The following is a 20340-nucleotide window of genomic DNA, read 5'->3' on the forward strand; positions in this document are numbered from 1 at the left end:
TCTCTTCGACGAAGAGGGTGTGGATCTCCAAACAGTAAGGGTACGTGGGTTAGCGTTCGCAGATGATAAGGTTGTTATGGCAGAGTCTATCGAAGACTTACAGAGAATGTTGAATAAACTAAATGCAAGCATGAAGAGCATGGGCCTCAAAATTAACGTAAATAAAACAAAAACTATGGTGTTCGAAGAAAAGAGTGAGAAAACACTATTCAATATTTTATTAAATGATGAGAGAATTAAACAAGTTGATAAGTTCGTATACCTTGGTAGCTTATTCACTAGGGACGGGAAGATAAATGAGGAATTTGATAGAAGAATAAATGATGGTAAGAAGGTCATTGGTAGAGCAGGTCCCCTTATCAGAAGTAAAAATATATCAAATAAAGCTAAAATGGCAAGACATAATTCTATATTTGTACCGACTGTACTATACGGTAGCGACACATGGACTTATTAAGAAAAAGATAAGAGTAAAATTAACGCAATTGACATGAGATTCATGCGCATAATATGCGGGAAAACCCTGATGGACAAAGCAAGTAACGAGACAATTCTAAAAGAATGTGGTGCAGAAGAAACGCTAGTTGACACATGGGAAAGAAATCGGTTAAGATGGTTCGGACATGTTCAGAGAATGCCAAATGAACAACTAACGAAACAAGTGTATCAAGGTAAAGTAAATGGCATCGTGTCCAGAGGTAGACCGCGGAAAGAATGGTTAGAATGTGTGAATGAGACCCTAGTTAGAAGAGACATAAGAAGTCACAGAAACACGAGAGTCTGCATCAAAAATTGCATGGGTATAAAAGAAGCTAGAGAAGTATGCCAGGACAGGAAAGTATGGCGGCAAATAGTTAATAAAAAGAGTGTCAGTAGAGTGAATGGCGCCTGAAACAAAATACCTTGGCCACTAATGGACCCAAGTGGGGAACCTTACATAACGACTTCGTGAGATTGTTTACTTGGGGTGATTGCTAGAGAGATTGATCAGCAACCTGTGTCGGAGCAGTGTTGCGAAACGAACGTGTTATTTACTTGAATAACACGAGAATTCTGGATCAATCTGAAAAATCTCTATCCCTTCCACACTCTAACTCCTTTCCCCTACCGAGTGAGTCACGTCTACCCCAAAAGGGAAATGGCTTAATGGTGTAATAATAATAATAATAATAATAATAATAATAATAATAATAATAATAATAATAATAATTGATCAATGAAACCCATAATCAATTGAAAAATTATTAATCATGAAATAATTATTAATTTAGAGTGGACCAAAAATGGCTTTATTTTGGCATAATTTAAAATAATATATTTACTATTTTTTAATCACCCTAATCATAACATATGTTATGGTCAAAGACCGAAATCGTTCATTGTCGTCAATGTTGAATTGGGAGTTTTAAGCGAAACTTCCGACATTTTTTAGCCAACGTGCGAGATTCAGAACAGTCTGGAATGCTCTTAAATAAAAAATGTTATAAACCCAAAAGTTATATTTTTTTATATTCACGCATTTACATCACGCATAATTTATTATTGTATAACTGCTAAAGCATTTTGTATTTAATTAATTTTTTTAATGAGTGTCAAAGTATTTTTCAATGATCAAACAATTATTATTGGTTTAAACAGTCTTTCACCTAAATCGAAAAAATGATTATTTTTCAGGGTCAACGATACAATTAAGTGATCTTCAAATTATTGCTCAACAGTTTGGAAATCATTTAAACAAACCAAATATCTTTAACCAGAATTATTATTCTTGAAACTCGACAACTGTACCACTCCTCTCGAAAACTAATAATTTTTCACGATTTAAAGGGAAAAAAATTGTTTGAACTAATAATAATTTTCTAAACAATTTTAAATTACTTAGAAAATACTTTACAACTTGTCACTTGTCGAATAAAAATAATTTAAATTTAAAAAGTTCCAGAAAATACTGTCTTTATTATGAATTTTACATTTCTTAAGAGGTGAATAAACTGTAGCTAACAAAAAGTTACGAATTTTTACAGGTATAAATTTGGATCACCTGAATGTGATATTTAAAATCTGATAATATTTAAAAAATTGTAATCTACTAAAAACATTTTTAAATTGTCCAATAAGATATATGAATATGATAAAAATTCTTAAATCTGTTTGAAAAAACCTTGTATAACAGTTTTTTTAAATATGTTTAAAAAATGTATCTAAACAGTCTAAATTCTCAAAAGAATTATAAAAGAGTGTTATAAAAATTGAAAATCGAGTTTCGTAAAAAACATTCCAAACTTTTAACGAAATTTAATTATTTTGAAGAATTATCAATGCTTAATTTTATAATTAATGAATAATTATTTATACTTAAATTTACAGAGATATTATATTTTTTTCACTAGAAGAAAAAATGAGAATTACTCAGATAACAGAAATTTGTCAGTTTGCAAAAATATTACTTTTTTTCGAATACTTATTCAGTCAAATGTATTTTTCTTAACATTTTTCCATATTTCTAACCACTAAAAGGGTTGTTATTCGACTTTAATCATCAGAACAAAAACGAAATTCAATTCCGAATTCGAGTCTAATTCTAAATTTATCAAGTTATGAATAAAATTACCTTTCAGTTATATTTTCCACCACAAAAGTATGCTCTCGCCTCTGATCGGGTAAAAAGTCGATTAAATCTGGAGGTAGTAACGGTAGTACCCATGGTTCACCTATTATCTGTAAAATATAATCTATATTCAATCTATATTCAACCCATACTTAACCCTTGACTTGAACAATAAAACAATGTAATATTAGTCGAATGTATGATCTAAGTTATCTTCTGTAAAGAACTAGACGAAATAATTATTTAATAATTTATTTGACACTTTCCTCATTATTAATTTATATAAATATCAAATACCTCGACGAGTTGAGCATCTTTGTAAGAGGGCAAAATTCCGTCCCAGTCGTTAATAGTCCATGATTCCAGCCACACTGTCAAAGAATTTGATGTGAAATTTAGAGTTGTATTCGAATGAATATGCGGTAAAAGTGAACTCTCAACAACAACACCAATCCTGTCAGTTACAGGTCGTTCAAAAATGATGTAATCTAAAAAAAACTTTTAAGAAAAATACTTAAAAAATGTTGCGTGAAAAATAATTTAAAATTTTAATACACAAACCAAAGTTTAATGTTTTTAACCAAATAGAAATCATTCTATAAAAAGGATACTTCGGACACGATCAGGTGGCACTGAAACTTGATGCATTATTTCTACTCTCTCTTCGTTCATCATCAAAACTACCTGTAATTAAAAGAATACTTCATTCAAATATTCAAATCTTAATGTTTGATTTCTATCAATTTATACAATATAATTTAATAATAATAAATATTAGTACTAAATTTTTAACAAAACTTACAGTAAATATCAACCAAAAGCAAATGAGTATCACTAATTTTAAATATCGATAGAGTGCACTTTGCTTTGTTTCATGATCGTGAGTCCCTTCTTCTTCAAAGCTTTCTTTGTGTATACTATCAAAAAAATATCGTAAACATTTTTTAAGAAAAATTAAATAGCAAAATTAGGAAACACATACCCGTCTCCAAATGGGGGACCCAAGGACACATTTAGGACCAAACATTCTCCAGATGGTCCACTTATTGAACATCTGAAACAAACATACATATTTACATCTATTTAAAAAAATAATACAATCATAAAATTTGTAATTATTAAAATACTATTTTCACACACCTTGTTCTATTAACTCCCTGGATTCTTTCGTATTCTTGTTTAAACACACCCAAACTTGGGTCTAATCGAATAGCCTCAGGAAGCTGTCTCCAAACTTGAAGTACGTCTTGTGAAAGGGGTCCAAGTACAATTGGACTTGCACAAACAGATGGGGTGGCTTAAAAAAGACAAATTTTGCTTTTTCAAACCTGGGATTGCTTTCAAACCACCTGCCTATTTATTGAATAAAATATTACAAATTGCTTATTTTTAACAAAGCAATATGTTTTCTGTCCACTGCAGGGTGACAATCAAACTTTTTAAAAAATTCTGTCCAATTTTGTGGCTTTCCTGATCAAAAATTACATTTAGCCAGGTTGACTTTTAAGCAATGACAATAAATACTATTCAATAATCATTAGGTTTGTCCAAAAATGCATTAAAAATTATTTCTCAAAATTGTATGAAAAATATATGAAAAATTTATTATGATATTCAATAATGTGGACTCAAAGCAAAGCTAAAGATTCCATAAAAAAACAACTTTCTAGCATTATTCTAAAAGAAGATAGTTATAAACAATAATCAGATGTTCGAATGAGCATGTTTGTTAAGTTGCATTAATTATTACCTTACTAAGTAAAAAGTGGAAAAAAAGTTTATGAGTTCAGAAAGAATCACAACTTTTTGGTACTTATCTGAGAGAAGATATTTATAACCAAAAAATTGTTTGAGCAACTATGTTATATTGCTTTATTAAGGTACCTAGTAAAAAGTGGATAAAAGGTTTAAAATTTCAAACGAAACCGCAACTATCTAGCATTAATAAAGAAAAATATAGTTATAAACAAAAATAATTTGTTTAAATAATTATTTTGCTAAATCATATTAATTATTAACTCGCTCCAAGTGATCAACTTTAATTAATTATTTGCCTCTCTCTAATTAAAAATTGGACAGTTAGTTTAAAATTTTAGAAAAACTACGAATTTCCAGCATAATTCATAGGACATATTATTAACAATAATAATTAATTGTTTAAGCAATTATGCTTGTTAACTTCATTTAAGTATGACCTCACTCTAATTGAAAATTGGACAAAAAGGGCAACCATGTTGAAAAAACCGCGACTTTCTAACTCTATTCTAGGAGAAAATTGCTAAAAACAAAAATAAATTGTTTAAACAATTTATGTTGACACCTAATTAACTGTAAGAAATATTAGTTCATGTAACAGAAACAAGTTTTATTATAAAAACCGAGAAAAATCATAATTAGGGCCAAAAACTCGCAAAACCTTTTTTTTTTACTTATGGTGTTTTTTAGGACCCTATGAAACAGACTTATAGGGGTGATATTTAAAAAGTAATAATCTACCAGTATTCTATAGCTAATTTTGTAGAGACGATATGCATGAACCTTCGAAGAGAAAAAATTTGGACAACCCTAGTACTCATTCCTTTATTTTATGGTTGTGTATACAAAGCCTGTACCGGTAAAAAAGAGTACTGGTACCGACAATTTTTTTCACCGGTTTTTTTAAAAAGCATACTTTAAAGAGACAGCCTACACTGCGGGAAGAAGATATTAAAAAATTATTTTTTTCCAAATGTGTTCACTGCTACTGTTCGATCCTCAATATCGGTCATCTTGTTAGTTTGTTTCCCAGACTAAAAATCCTTGGAAAAATGTTATTTCTGCGACCAGTCACAGAGGTGCCTTCTAATCCAACAACACGTTGTTGGAAAAGGGTGAGTATTTTGATCAAAATTATTTTTGTGACCAGAGACAGGGGTGCCTTCCCACCCCCATGATTCGTTGGAAAGGGGTACAGGTTTGACCAAAATTATTTCTGTGAACATTACAGAGGCGCCTTCCAGCCCTTACGTGGCGTTGGGAAATGGTAGGGGTGCGACCTTACATTGCTTCTGTGACCAGTGATAAAGGTGCCTTTCCGCCCCTACGTGGCGTTGAAGAAATGGTAGAGATGCAACCTTATATTATTTCTTTGATCAGTCACAGAGGTGCCTTCCCGCCCAGGTGGCATTGAAAAAGGGGTATAGGTGCTACCTTACATTATTTCTGTGACCAGTCATAAGGATGCCTTCCCGCCCCCACGTGGCGTTGGAAAAGGGGTAGGGGTGCGACCTTAAATTATTTCTTTGCCCAGTGACTAGGGTGCCTTTCAGCTCCACGTGGCTTTGTGAAAGGGTTAGGGGTGTTACCTTACATTATTTATGTGACCATTCATGATGGTGCCTTTCCGCCCCCACGAGACGTTGGAAAAGGGGTAGGGATGCGACCTTACATTATTTCTGTGATCAGTCACAGGGGTGCCTTACCACCCCGACGAGGCGTTGGAAAAGAGGTAGGGGGCGACCTTATATTATTTCTCTGACCAATCATAAGAGTGCCTTTCCACACCGACGTGGCGTTGGAAAAGGGGCAGGGGTATGACCTTAAATTATTTATTTGAGTAGTCACGGGGGTGCCTCTCTCCACAAGATGTTAAAACGGGAAGGTGTGTGACCTTACATTATTTCTGCGACTAGATACAGGGGTGCCCCCCCCCCCCACAAAAGATGTCAGAAGAGGTAATAGTGCGACCAAAATTATTTCTGTGACTAGTCACAGGGGTGCATCTCCGCCCCCCAAGAGACGTCAATAGTAATTCTTGATTCGAAAATGGACGATCAATTACATGGCCTTACTCGAAAATGCGTAAAGTCCCTTTCATATGCTTGAAATGTGATTTTGCCGATACAGATAGTGTATATAAACTTCTTAAATAAAAAACGTAATTCTTTTAGGTTTTAACACTGGAAATTATATTTGCCGGTGTTTTCATGTCCAGGTTTGTAATCGGCGCATCAAAATACATCAGTATACGATTTTAAAAAAAAATGTTTTAAAGAAAACGAAAAAAAAAAGCCGGCAACATTCAATCTTGCCGGCTTACCACTTATTGCCATCTGTGTGTTCATTACCAGGTAGAAATATGTTTTTGTAGGCTAGCCACTACGTTCCTTTAATTGCATGAATTCCTTGAATGCCATGAATTCATTGAATTGAATGAGATATGCTTTCTAAACAAACCAGTAAACAAAATTGTCGGGCATTTTTTTTTACCTATACCGACAGTGTATATTCTTCGTTATTTTATAAGATTTAAAAAGAACTCAACGTAAAATATATATTGTAAATCATTGTACAAGTTAGGCCAGACTTTAAAGTCTTAGATTTCCTCAAAACATGGAAAACTTGGTGATTCAAAAAAAAGTAGAATAAAAGGGAAATCAATTTTTTTAAAGAACATTAATTTAGGTATGAAATTCTAATATTTCAAGCGTAAATATATTGCTTTTTAACATTTATGAATTTTCGATCACGAAAGATGACTTTTTAACAAAATAGTTATATTTTTTTTTAATAATTAAATTTCAACCAAATATTCCAAATTTTAACAAAGATAGATTTATTCTGGACAAAAAATATGACTGTACATTTTTAAATTCAAAATAATTTACTTCCAACCAGAAAAGTTAAAGTTCTAGTAAAAAAAACTAACTTTTCTGCTAGAAGATGAATTTTTAATTCAAAAAAATGAATTCTCAACAAAGTAGTTGAATTTTCGACCAAAATAATTATATTTTTGAATGACTTTTCAAATTCGACTGTAGATAGTGATTAAAGATCAAATTTTAAAATTTCGGCATGAAAAAAACTACTCCAAAGACATGAGAATGCTGAATGAAAATAATAAATTTGTTATGTGAAAAAATTATTGTGTTTCGAGAAAATCAGAATTAAAGAACCCAATATCACCCAATGACAGACATTTTGTTGCTAAAATCCAAAAGAAAAAAAAACCTATTGTCTCCTTTAATAAATGATAATTTTAAGAAATATCCATTTTAAAAGATGAAAAAAATGTATCCACGGTTATATTTTAACTAAATTATAGCTAAAACTTTATTTTTATTATTTTTTAGATTATTGTATCAATACTTCACAAAAATCCTTTTACTATAATGTCTTCGATATTTTAAAGTATTTTGTATGCATTGAACACATTTTAAATAAAAATTTCGATGATCTCGTCCTGTCCACCGTCACCCATAATTTGTGTAATAAACTATTACAAATATATTATTGTTAACGAACAAAAAATTTAAAGAAAACAATTTTCAAACTAATATTGTGTTAAATTAATTTCACTGAAGATTTTTCAAGAAGTTTTGATTAAAACCGAAATGAACTTTTTGAAACTCGAAATAATCCATAGTATATTTTGTTTTCTACAAACTTAATGCAGAATAATCTTTTATTTTAATTTCTTAACAGAATTGGAATAATACCTGGGCTTCTCTGGCTGATTCTAGAATTTCTTCGCAAAAATCGAGGCGTTCGTAACCCTATTTCGTCATCACTATTTTCCTCTGGTTTGTCCTTAAAAAATAAAATTATTTAAAATTAATCATTATAAACACATCACATTATTAATTAAAAGACTATTTCAATAGGAACATTCACCATTTTATCCCTGTTTATTTTTTATCATTTGGCTTCGATTTTCACGGAGCACAAGCTAACCATGTACTGACTGAAATACAAATTTGATACATAAATTCAAGGAAATGGTTGTTAGTTAAAATTGCTCATCGACCTTGGGCCTGGAACGAAAATATTTCTCTCCGGTAATAAACACACAGATGACAACAATTTTCATCAATTTTCAATTTCCAATTAGAATATGAAGTGCAAGCTTTTTGTACAGGATTATATGACTTTATTTTTTGTGTAATTTCATTTTTTTCAATCCTCATCAACTTTAATCATTCGGATGATTCTTTATGGAAATTACAAACAATAGGATAGGATTATTAAATTATTCATTTTTAACATACCTATTTGCTTCTTTAACAACAACTTCTGTTAATTTAAAAAATGGATTTTATGGTTTTGCAAAGATACCTTTCTGAGTAAACAGTATTTCTATTTGACAATAAAAAAAGCCCGAAAAAGATAATATTCGCCGCAGCTCAGGACTCTCTGTTTGAAATTCTCAGCTGTCTGTTAACAAAAAAAAACATCAGCCAGTCTAAATAATAAAATAAAGGATAATTTATCTACAATTTAAAAACAATTAACAATAAATAATAGAAAAATTTGATCATTTTTATATAATTAAAATAATGTAATTTATCCAATAGTGTAATAAACTATTACACTATTGCTGAAATTAGAATATCTTGATTCACGTTAACATTTATAATTGAAGAGAAAGCACGTTTGATTCAACTCTGAAAAACAAATCATGGATAACAAACGTCAAAGGATGTGAATCAGATAAGATAAAAGCTGGAATGTTAAAACTCTGTCAACATATTTTGTATTGTGTATTGGAAATAAATTCTGATTTGATTTTAAATTTAAGGGAAACTCAAATTTTAACTAAGAACTTTTATTTCAATAAGATATAATAGCAAAATAATAATCATTAATTATTTCATTGATAAAGTCTATTAACCGTTAAATGAACGAATAAATAAAGTTTTCGTTGGCAAATTTGGTCGAAATCAATGAATAAATTTCTAAATGTGTCATTACTTAATTTAATCTAACTATGAAACAGTAATTTAGGTTAGGGTTGTCAAAAAAATGTTTCAACTGTTTTTGCGGCATCCCCCACCTCCTAATTTTGTTAGGTTCTCAAAAGAGTTTCCCATAAGAATAGCATGGGGAAAAACATATTGTTGTAAATTCTATTAAAAAATATGACAAAGTGTAGGCAATACTTTTATGATTTCATTAAGTCTCTTCAAATAATACACATTCATAATTAATTTTTTATTTCAACCGCCTAAACCCCTTTCATGCTGCCTCAAAAACTACCCCATCGAATTTAAAATAGAGCTCTGTGGGATAATGGCACTAAATAAATAAATTTTTCGATTTAATGTGAAAAAGCTAAATAAATCTGTTTTGCTATTCTTTCAATAAGTTAAATTACTTTCTCCTAATTCCTAGATTTTTTAACCTACTGCTAATTTTTAAAACAATTTTTATTTGTTCAAACAAATTATTATCTCTTGATATCGCAATTGAATGGTATTTTCTTAATTCTAGGGCCTAATTATCAAATTTGAACACCTTTTTCTGAGCATATTCGTTATTACGATTACTTTAACAACAAATGTTTAAATAAATAATAATAATTAAAAATAACAGAATGTTAAGTAATAGATATTCACAATTATTAATTTCAAATTGTTTAAACAATAAGTAAAAAACTGAAACAGAAAATGTCACTCTAAAAATTCATTAATTAAGCAAAAGTATTCAGAATTTATCACTTATTCGTGACATTATAAGATAATCAGATAGTTTAAACAAATAAAATGTAACTTTCAAAATTTGTTAAAAAACTAGCAAGGAAGTACCATTTTGCGTTTTTTTTATTTAAACGCTGGATTTAAACAAAAATAAATCATTTAAACGATAAACAAAGAATTGAAGTAAAAATAGACTCCCACTAAGTTCATTAAACATACCATATCGTTCATAAAATTCCCTTGATTCTTGACAACTTATTTATTTATAATCTCTATAAGAAAATTGTTGGCAACTTTCTTTTTGAATAGGGGTAGAAAGTCTCGGTTTTTTCCGAATTTTTCCACTTATTTTGAACTTTTAAGATGACATGAGTCAATAAATAATTTACTTTAACAGAAATAGTTATTGAAATTTTTTATAACAATATTCTCTCAGTATAATGTTAGAAAGTTGCAGTTTCTTCTGAAATTTTTTACTTTCTGTGCCCTTTCCAATTAGGGAGGTAATAATTAAGGAAAGCTAACATATATAATAGTTTAAACAATTTATTATTATTTATAACTTTATTCTTTTAGATAATCGCTAGAAAGTTGCAGTTTCTTCTGAAAATTTAAACTTTTCTTTGAGTGTTTTATTATGAACCAAAAATAAATAAACATTAGAGAGAATAATTTTGAAAAAATTGTCTTTCTTTTTTGTAAATGTATTTTTCTGAAATAAATTAGGCATTTGAAATAATCACGAAATTCTCTATATGGATCGTATTAAATGTATATTTTCCTTCAATTAGTTACAGAGAGCCTTTTAGTTTAAATACTAATTATTATTTATTATTTGTTCCTGACTAAAAACTCGAAGAAATGTTATAAATTTCAGAAAAACCTGAAACTTTCTAGAATGACTATGGAGAAGATAGTTATAAACAATAATAATTTATTTAAATATTTCTGTTTGTAAAATTGCACTAATCAGTGTCCCGCCCTGAGGGAAACGTTTAAAATAGTAGAAAATTTTAGAAAAAACCGCAACTATCTAGCCATACAATAGGAATAGATAATGAGAAAATATAAACAATAGCCGTTTGTGTTTCAAATTGCATTAATTATTACCTCGCTTTAAATAAGAAGTGGACAAAAAGTTAAACATTTTGAAAAACACCAAAACATTAAACCCAAAGCATTACACAAAGAGAATATTATTAACAATTAAAATACATTATTTAAATTATGATTTTTAAATAGAAATAATTACTTGCTAAATCATTTTGAAAAGTGGAAAAAAAGTCGAAAAATTAAAAAAAAACTGCAACTTACCAGCATTATTCTAGAGAATATTGGTATAACTAATATATTTTTAAATAATTTATTTAAACATCTTACTATTACAGTAAAGTGAAACTTTATGAATTAAAATGACTAAAACGTCTAGTTCATGGGAAATCCGTCGTAAACTTCGGGGGGCTTCCGGAACATATAAATGATTTTTTGGTAGTTTCGAACAAATTTGGGGGCCATATAAGCAAGGAAATTGGGGGGGGGGGGTTTGGACAATTGTGATTCAGCACAAATGAGCACTTTATCAGTTAATACTTTTTGACTTTATACGATGCGAGTAGATACTTTGTACAACACCATATGATATACCCCGACGACCTGAGAATCAACGGACATCTGAATGTTTTAAATTCTGAGACGTTACAATTCAATTGCGAATTAATAAGATTATGAGAATTTAATGTCCAGACATTTTCTCTGGTAACATCTACATATATTAGAAAAAGATTCCAGATTATATGTTCAAATATACATTGGTATTATCCTTATACATCTCGTATAATCCATTTGTCTCAGTGTAGTATTTACAATCTAAATTATGAAAAAATGCACGTTTATATTTATTTTTATTTTATAAATATCCAGATTCAATCTGGTATACACTCTCTCTCTCTCTCTCTCTCTGCAATCTTGTGATATTTGGTATATGTCTATAATGATTTTCCTATAACGAATTTCTTCCAATTTTATAGCGAATCTACAAAGATCATGATAGAAAATCATTATAAGAAAAGCACAATATGAATAAAGAAAGTTTAAACACTAAAAGAGTAGATAAAAAAAAATATAAACGAATGATTTATTTATTTATGTTACGTAAGATTTCGAAAACTTTGAAGGAATTCAAAGGAATTCCAGAGAATTTCTATATGTTTCAAGACTTTTAAGCAATTTTGTCAGCTTTCATAAAAATTTCTCTGCATTTTAAGAATTTCTAAATCAAAGTGGCTCGTCGTTCCAAAATTCGGGATAAACAGTCAAATATTGTATATAAGCTTGAATAGTCGCCCCGAATTCTCGGGACGATTAATCCATGCCCTTTTCCAACTCTCCCAATTTTTTGGGACAACTAGAAACAGCCTTTCTAAATATAACTCGAAGTTTTGAAGGATTCCAAACAATCTTAACATTTCGAGGGAGTTTAGAGGATGTTTTAAATTTTCAAACATTTTCGAGGATTTTGAGGAATTCTAAAGGATTTCAAAAATGTCCAGGGATTTTAAAGAATTCTGTAGGATTTTCAAAAATTGTAAGGTATTTCAAGTAAACTTCAGAAAGTTAATTAAATTAAATTTCAAAGGCTTTGGAGGTATTCAAGGAATTTACCAAATTTAATGATTTTATTAAACTTTTAACGATTTCCGGTGTTAATAAACTTTCTAAACATTTACACGGTTTTTTTAAACCTTTATGAACGAGTTTAATTTAAATTATATTTAAAAGCTTTCGAATGATTTACACTTTTCTGAATGAATTTTTACGTTTTTTAATGGTTTCTACACTATTAAAAATTTCTGTTAGAAACTTCCACTAAATGTATTGGAAGTTTATTTCCGAAACGTAAGGTAATGCTACAATACATAAATTTGTAGTATCCAAATGCTGGCATTGGTATGGTACCATAAATGTATTGTAACTTTATAATACAAGCCCAGTAGCTCGAATCACTTCTATATCATAGTTGCGGCTGGATATCTCGACACCTGTTGAAGCGAAAAATTAAAGAAAAAATGTAAATTATTTCTTAGAACACTTGTTCCTGGCAAACAAAAAGAAGTTTTTTGCGGAGCTAAAACTTGTGTTATATATTGTATATAACGCGCGTATTTATGGAATTCAAGGAATTTTTGGAATTCACAGAATTTAAGGAATTCATATAACAATCGAAATTCATGGATATAATGCAATATTCAGGAGATTCAGGAGATTCAAAGAATTACCTGAATTTACGGAATTCATGGAATTTGCGGCATTCAAAGATCTTACGGAATTCATAGAATTCAGGGAATTCACAGAATCCATAGAATGCACTGAATTCAAGGAATTCACGGAATTCAACGAATTCAAGGAATTCACGCAATTTGCGCAATTCAGTAATTCATTGAAATGGCGGGATTCAATGAATTTAAGGAATCTATAGAATTTATGGAATCATGCAATTTGCGGAATGCACGGAAACGACGAAATCCACGGCATTAATTGAATTCCCGGAAATGATGGAATTCACGGAATTCAAATAATTCAAATACTTCAGGACGTTCACTGAATTCATGGAACTAATGGAATTTGCGGAATTCCATGAATTCACGGAATTTATAGAATACACGAAATTGACCAAATTCACGCAATTTGCAGAATTAATAGAATTCACGGAAATGATGGAATTCACGGAATTCATAAAATTTGTTGCATTAATTACATTCATGAAATTCATGGAATTCATAGAATTCACGGAATTCATGGAATTCAAGCGAGTCACTGAATTAAAGTAATTCATGAAATTCAAGGAAATCGTGGAATTCTTTGAATTCACAAAATTTAAGAAAATCGTTCAATTCAATAAGTTAATGAAATTGCGGGATTCGCGGAATATATAGAATTGATGGAATTCCTTGAATCCCGCTAATTTCTTGAATTCCATGAATTCCGCTGATTCAATCTTCCTTGAATTTCATTATTTTGTAAATTCCATTCTTTCCATAAGTTCCGTGAAATCCATGAATTCCGTTGTTTCCATGAATTCCGTGAAATCCGTAAATTCCACCATTTCTACCAATTTCTTGAATTCTATGAATTGCTTGAATCCCCTTAATTCCATGATTTCCATAAATTCCATGAATTCCTTGACATTCATGAATTCTTCGATTTCCGCGAATGTTGTGAATTTTATTAATTCCGTAAATTCCCCGAATGCCGTGAATTCCATGAATTTCACAAATCCATAAATTTCGTGAATTCTTTCATTTCCATGAATTCCGTGAATGTCATTAATTCCATGCATTTCGTGAATTATAATAATCCGATGAATTCCGGAAATTCTTTGAATTCGGGAAATTCTGTGAATTCTTTTAATTCCATTAATTCTGTGATTTCCTTGTGCACAATTTTCGTCTCAGTAACGATCTAATACATGTATTGATTTCGCTGTTTTCAGCAATTTACTAATTTTAACAGTAAAAAGCCTGTTACTGAAGTTAATCAGTTATACCGTAACTGTAGTGAATCAATTATAAACTTAGAATAAATTGAGATGGGAAAAATTTTTGATTAGGATTTTATTTATCCTCCAATATTATTTGTAATATTGAGGTTCAACCAAGAATTTAATTATAAATTTTTCCTCAGAATATATAAACTTAGTGTATAACAATACACGGGTGTAAATGTTGTCAAGTACTAAGAGTAATTTACAAATTAATTTCATCCGTATATTGCTATACACGTTTCATTTGAAAATATATTATTCTTTCCATTACATTTTAATTTTTTACATATATTCGTGTCTCCGTTTGAGAGTGAAGAAAACTTATTACATCTGTATCTCATTGATAACATATTGTCACTGAACGTAAACATTTTTTTTAAGGTGATGAAGATATGTATATCTGTGTGTGAATAAAATTTCATGAAAGATAAGTTTCATTTGAAAATTATAAAATATTTGAAGCTATTACTATTATGCACATAACAAACAATATTTTTTTCAAAAAGTTGCTGAGTTTCAGTTAATAGAAAATTTTATAACACGCGTATTTTCTAATTAACAGTTTATTTTCATTGAATTCCGCAAACTAACTTATATTTCTTCAACAAAATTTTAATAAATACAATTTATACACATTCTTGTCCATCTTATGATAATTATTTATTTTAATTACTAGAATTGTTTTTAATGTCCATTTTGAATTCCACCCAAGCGCAGTAATACAAGGCGCTCAAATTAAGTATTTTCACTTCAACAACAGCTAACTTCACTTCGTTAAAAGCTAAGGGGAAACAATGGATCAAATGCATGGAACAAAACTTTATTTCTGTAATATCGTTGTAATTTATAATAATTATAATAATTTTATTATTTAATTAAATAGAAATTTAAAAATATGAACTATTTTTCAAATACACTTATACAGAAAACATTATCTCTTAAGAAGATATTAGCAAAATAGGGCAGGATCGAACTAAATCCCATGCATTTAGTCCCTTGTTTTACCCTCAGCTATCTACGAAGTGAAGCTAGCCTCTTCATTTGAAGTACCTAATTGGCAGCAGACGACGGAAACTAGAGAATAAAAAAATGACAAATTTTGAGAAATCCAGCAGCAGAGAATTGTACAAGGAATTGCTATCATTAGGCATCGTCGATGATGTAGTCATCGAAAAATTGAAAGGTAGTAATTTTTAATTGAATATTTATGCACAAAACCATTTAGCATTTTAAAATTTTATCGCCCCTTAAAGGACACTGTAAAAAAATCTATTGAATTTTACATCTCTGGTGGATGTAAATAAAAGGGCCCTCGTGTATCGGAGTAACTTTACGAATCTGTTGTGATATTCCAATTCGGCCGATAATTTTACATGCGAAAACGTAAAATTCATTATGTGAAAGAATAAAATAAAATTTATCAGGGCGAAACACTCGAAGGCTCAAACTTCGTACAATTTCATGGAGGGTTGAAGAAACACAAGCCGGACACGTTACCACTTACCTAAAACACATAAGATACTATGGGTATTTTTTTGATGTTTAAATATTCCATGACAAAAATATGAAATATACGTTTTGAATAAACGTATTTTTTCCGTTCCAATAGCAGGAAATTTAAAAGGCAAAATAGGAATAGCTCGGATTCGGTCTACTTTGTGTGAAAGCTGTCAAAAAAGTTGAACATATATAGCTGTCAATTTCCTTGCATTTAAAATAAAAATGCTCCAAAATTGAAGGATGAAGGCATCGATAAACAACGAACACGACAGACGCTTTCGTATTCACATATTATTTGATTAATTATTCTAAATTTTAAATTAATTATAAATCAACAATTTTAGGGTTTCCGCCTGGGTAAAATTAAAGATCTTTGATAAAATTTTAAATCTCGATGTAATTTTCAATCACAGAAAAGTGATTTTACCGACGCATGGTATTTTTACACGCTGCGACTGAATTTTCCATTATGAATGTAAAGTTCGTACGAGGGAATGTGTAATTTTATTTTTATCGAGTGTGTAATATTACATTGCTGTTCGAGGGTCCTCTTATTTACATCACTAGAGGATGTAATTTCACATATTTTTGTAAAATCACACAGTGGAGTGTGTGATATTTACAATGATACAATATTTAATTTTCCGAAACTTTGTAATTTTACACAAATCATTTTTTACAGTGGACCTTTGGGGTCATTGGGATGATGGATTTTCCTGTTTTTTTTTTCTGATTGTTTACGTTTATTTTACAGTCTCATTAATGATAGTGTAATAATCGTTCAGAATTTCGCTCTTTGGTTTTAACGGATCTTTACGTTTCGGTACTCTCAGAGTCCGAAAGTCATAACAGTTTGTTGGCATCTAGCTGTATGCTTACCTGGATGTTGTAACATGAGCCATCGATGCACTTTTTAAAGGTCCTCAAATGAAGGTTATGTTCATTGATCAGATATAGGTATGTCCAACCAAAATTAACATATTTTAAGCATTTTAAGAATTTAAAAATAATTGTTTTTCAAATTTCAGAAATGTTTGTCAACGTTTCTTATACATGAGTGGAAGACTTGCAACATATGTACTTTTATCTAATTTTCAATAATATTTGTCTGGCATATTAGGAAATTTTATTAAAAGTTTTCACTGTATGTCAAATATATTTAGAAACTGAGTTAAATTTTTCAATTAGACCAAAATGTAAAAAGTTACATTTTTTTAAATTTGAAACAAAATTTTTTTTCGCGTTTTCGATATTTTTGGCAAAGTTCTTGGTGCACGACAAAAAGACTTGCAAATTTTCCCAACGACATTTAAAATTTGTTTTGATAGATTGAGAAATATTAATCCCAAATTCTACTAGATATAAAATATATTTTCTTGAAATTTTTTAATCAGACTAAAATTCAAAAAGTTAGATAATTCTCAAAAACATGCGATTTTTATTTTCAAGATTTCCCTAAGTTTAAAGCGTTATTTTTAGTGTATTTGAACCAGATTTACAAATTATCTTGATAAAATTTTTTAATTGGACACAATTTGAAAATGTTCAAGATTATTAAGTTCGTTTAATCATTAAGATCACTGTACTATGTATTAACCAGAAATATGTGAATTATATAAATAATATTTTATATATAATTATTATTGTTTGATTTAAAAGGACTTGAGTTTTTAAATGTTTATTTTAATAAATAAATGAGCAATTATTCGATTATTATTATTTGATGATTTATTTCATTATTTACACGTGCTAAGTAATTCCCAATTTTAAACAATTTCACATTTCAAAATAGCGCCTAAATACATTTAAAACGTAACCTTTTCAAATTAACTGATTTCTTCAATACAATTGTAACTGATCAATCAGTTCTATTAGTGCAGATGCATATAACTGATTCAATTAGTAATTTTCGTTTTACTAATCCAATCAATACAATTCCACTAATTGTCAGTGACTCCATTCTAGCTACAGAAATTAGTAGAATTTAACTGACAATCAATTATATTTTACTAATTCATATTTAGAGGGTTATTTTAAGGAATTTCATCAGATTCGAAAAATTCAAGGAGAGAAGATTAAAATCCAAGAAGTTTTCATATGGATTTGAAAATATTTTAAGGATATACAGGAAATTGACAAATGCTTGCTGTATAAAGTTGAACATATTTGTGCAAATTCGATATTGTTGTTTACTTTCTTATGAGATTATGAGAGGTTTAAAATCAATTATTTCTTTGTGGTTTTGCTTTCTCCAATGCTGATTATCCTATAACGGTTTTCTATCTGATGATTTTCTGTAATGAATTTCCTATAACCCTTGAAATCATTTGAAATCCCCTGATATTCCATGGAATCTTGTAATCTAGTACGCAACAAAAATCTGAGTATATCTAACTCCTTAAATTATAATTACTTTTTAATTATAGAAGTTTTTATGATATTTCCTAAAATATATTTGTTTAAATTTATTTAAGAATTTTAATGGTCCAGTGACACAGGTCAATTCTCAAATTCAGAAAATGCTTAACGTCTTAATTAGACTAGATGGAAACTAATTTTTTCAAATTTCAAATTAAAATTTTTTTAAAAAAAGATGTTTATCTTTCGTTCCATTGGGGATCGTACCACAGAACTTGTGATTTCCGGTCAGGTGCTTTTCCTTTAAGATAGTTGAGAGATCAGAATAAGAACCTTAATTCAAGAAAATAACGCTAATTTTTAACTTGGCTTTAAAGGTACAAGTAATTATTTAAAATCAATCTGTTATATCATCAGCGAATGGTACGTTACCGACAGTAGATACCCCTCTAAACCATGGAGGTTAAATGTGATTCGACTCCCAGTGGAGCAAAAGAGAAAGATCTTTTTTTCAAGAAAAAATTTTTATTTTAAGGGCATGTGACACAGCTAAATACCTATATTACCGAGCTCACTTTATCAGTTCACTGAATGTTTTTTTGAACCTAAGAACTTTTTTGTAAATAAAATATCGAGCTGAAACTTTGGAAAATGTATTAGAGTACAATAAAGTACGTTTAGGTACTGCATTTTGGTAGGAACTTCATTGAAAATTATTTTATCTTTTTTCTGAACCTCGACATTTTTTTTACGTTCGAACTTTTTTTATACATAAAATATCGGTCTCAAACTTTGAGAAATGCAAAAGCCGAAAGAAAACTACGTTTAAGTATAAATCTTAATAATAAAAAATGTAAAAAAAAATATTTCAACTATCAATTCCATCGGCATCAGCCGGTAACGTTGTACACGAAAATATGAACCCTGGCGGCTGTTCCTACCAAAATGCAGTACCTAAACGTACTTTATTGTACTCTAATACATTTTCCAAAGTTTCAGCTCGATATTTTATTTACAAAAAAAGTTCTTAGATTCAAAAAAACATTCATTGAACTGAAAAAGTGAGGTCGGTAATATAGGAATTTAGCTGTGTCACATGCCCTTAAATTTGAAAAAATTATTTTCCATCTAGTCTGATTAAGACTTTAAGCATTTTCTGTTATTGAAGATCCTTAATAACTTATCTATATTGTGGATTTTCTACCGACATGGTGTTGAGAGTTATCCACTGTCGGAAAGGTACCATTCGCTGATGATATAACAGATTCATTTCAAATAATTACTTATACCTTTAAAACCTAGCCAAAAATAAGTTATTTTCTTGATTTTAGGTTCTTATTCTGATCTCTCTGATAGCTTAATGGAAAAGCACCTGGCCGAAATTTAGAAGTTATGTGGTTCGATTCCCAGTGGAGCGAACGAAAAATATCTTTTTTCAAGAAAAAATTTAAATTTTAAATTGCATAAATTCTTTTTATTTCCAGACCATTCAATTGCCATTCAGCCACACTTTTCAAGTTCCCATAGGTGAGGATACAAATATAAAGATGAAATATGAAAAACATAACGTCGTCACAAAGATGACCCTTTCATTTTACATTTTGGCATAGTTTGCTGGAGATGAATTTTCAAACTTGTTAAAATTAATTTCGAATTCTTCAGAATAATTAATTATAAATTCTTTGGAATTCTTTAGATATAAGCACGAGTTTGATGAACCTTGCCGCCCTTTCGAAGTTTATGTTTTTTTAACTTTTTCAAATTAACCTAGAATTCTTCAAAATCCTACCCACAATCAAAGAAATGCTTATATCTTCTAATATCCACAAAATTTAATCTTTAAGATCAACATCGTCGGTTCCGCGTGATTGGGATACCCA

The 20340-nt window shown here is 29.5% G+C and overlaps 1 protein-coding gene across 1 annotated transcript in view; it reads right to left on the reverse strand.

Moving 5' to 3' along the window:
* The window catches only part of LOC117169659 (P protein-like), a 26637-nt gene extending 18307 nt beyond the window's left edge, over positions 1 to 8330 (reverse strand). Inside the window, exons 1-8 of the mRNA XM_033356138.1 lie at positions 8261 to 8330; positions 8086 to 8176; positions 3749 to 3905; positions 3591 to 3662; positions 3411 to 3525; positions 3220 to 3292; positions 2906 to 3096; positions 2612 to 2718 (exon numbers count right to left, since the gene is read on the reverse strand). Of these exons, the coding sequence (XP_033212029.1) occupies positions 2612 to 2718; positions 2906 to 3096; positions 3220 to 3292; positions 3411 to 3525; positions 3591 to 3662; positions 3749 to 3905; positions 8086 to 8176; positions 8261 to 8263 (809 nt within the window). The 5' untranslated portion in view covers positions 8264 to 8330. The remainder of the gene's footprint in view (positions 1 to 2611; positions 2719 to 2905; positions 3097 to 3219; positions 3293 to 3410; positions 3526 to 3590; positions 3663 to 3748; positions 3906 to 8085; positions 8177 to 8260) is intronic.
* Between the last annotated feature and the right edge of the window lie 12010 nt (positions 8331 to 20340).

The sequence above is a fragment of the Belonocnema kinseyi genome, chromosome 3 (genome assembly GCF_010883055.1).
Source record: "Belonocnema kinseyi isolate 2016_QV_RU_SX_M_011 chromosome 3, B_treatae_v1, whole genome shotgun sequence".
Taxonomy (NCBI): domain Eukaryota; kingdom Metazoa; phylum Arthropoda; class Insecta; order Hymenoptera; family Cynipidae; genus Belonocnema; species Belonocnema kinseyi.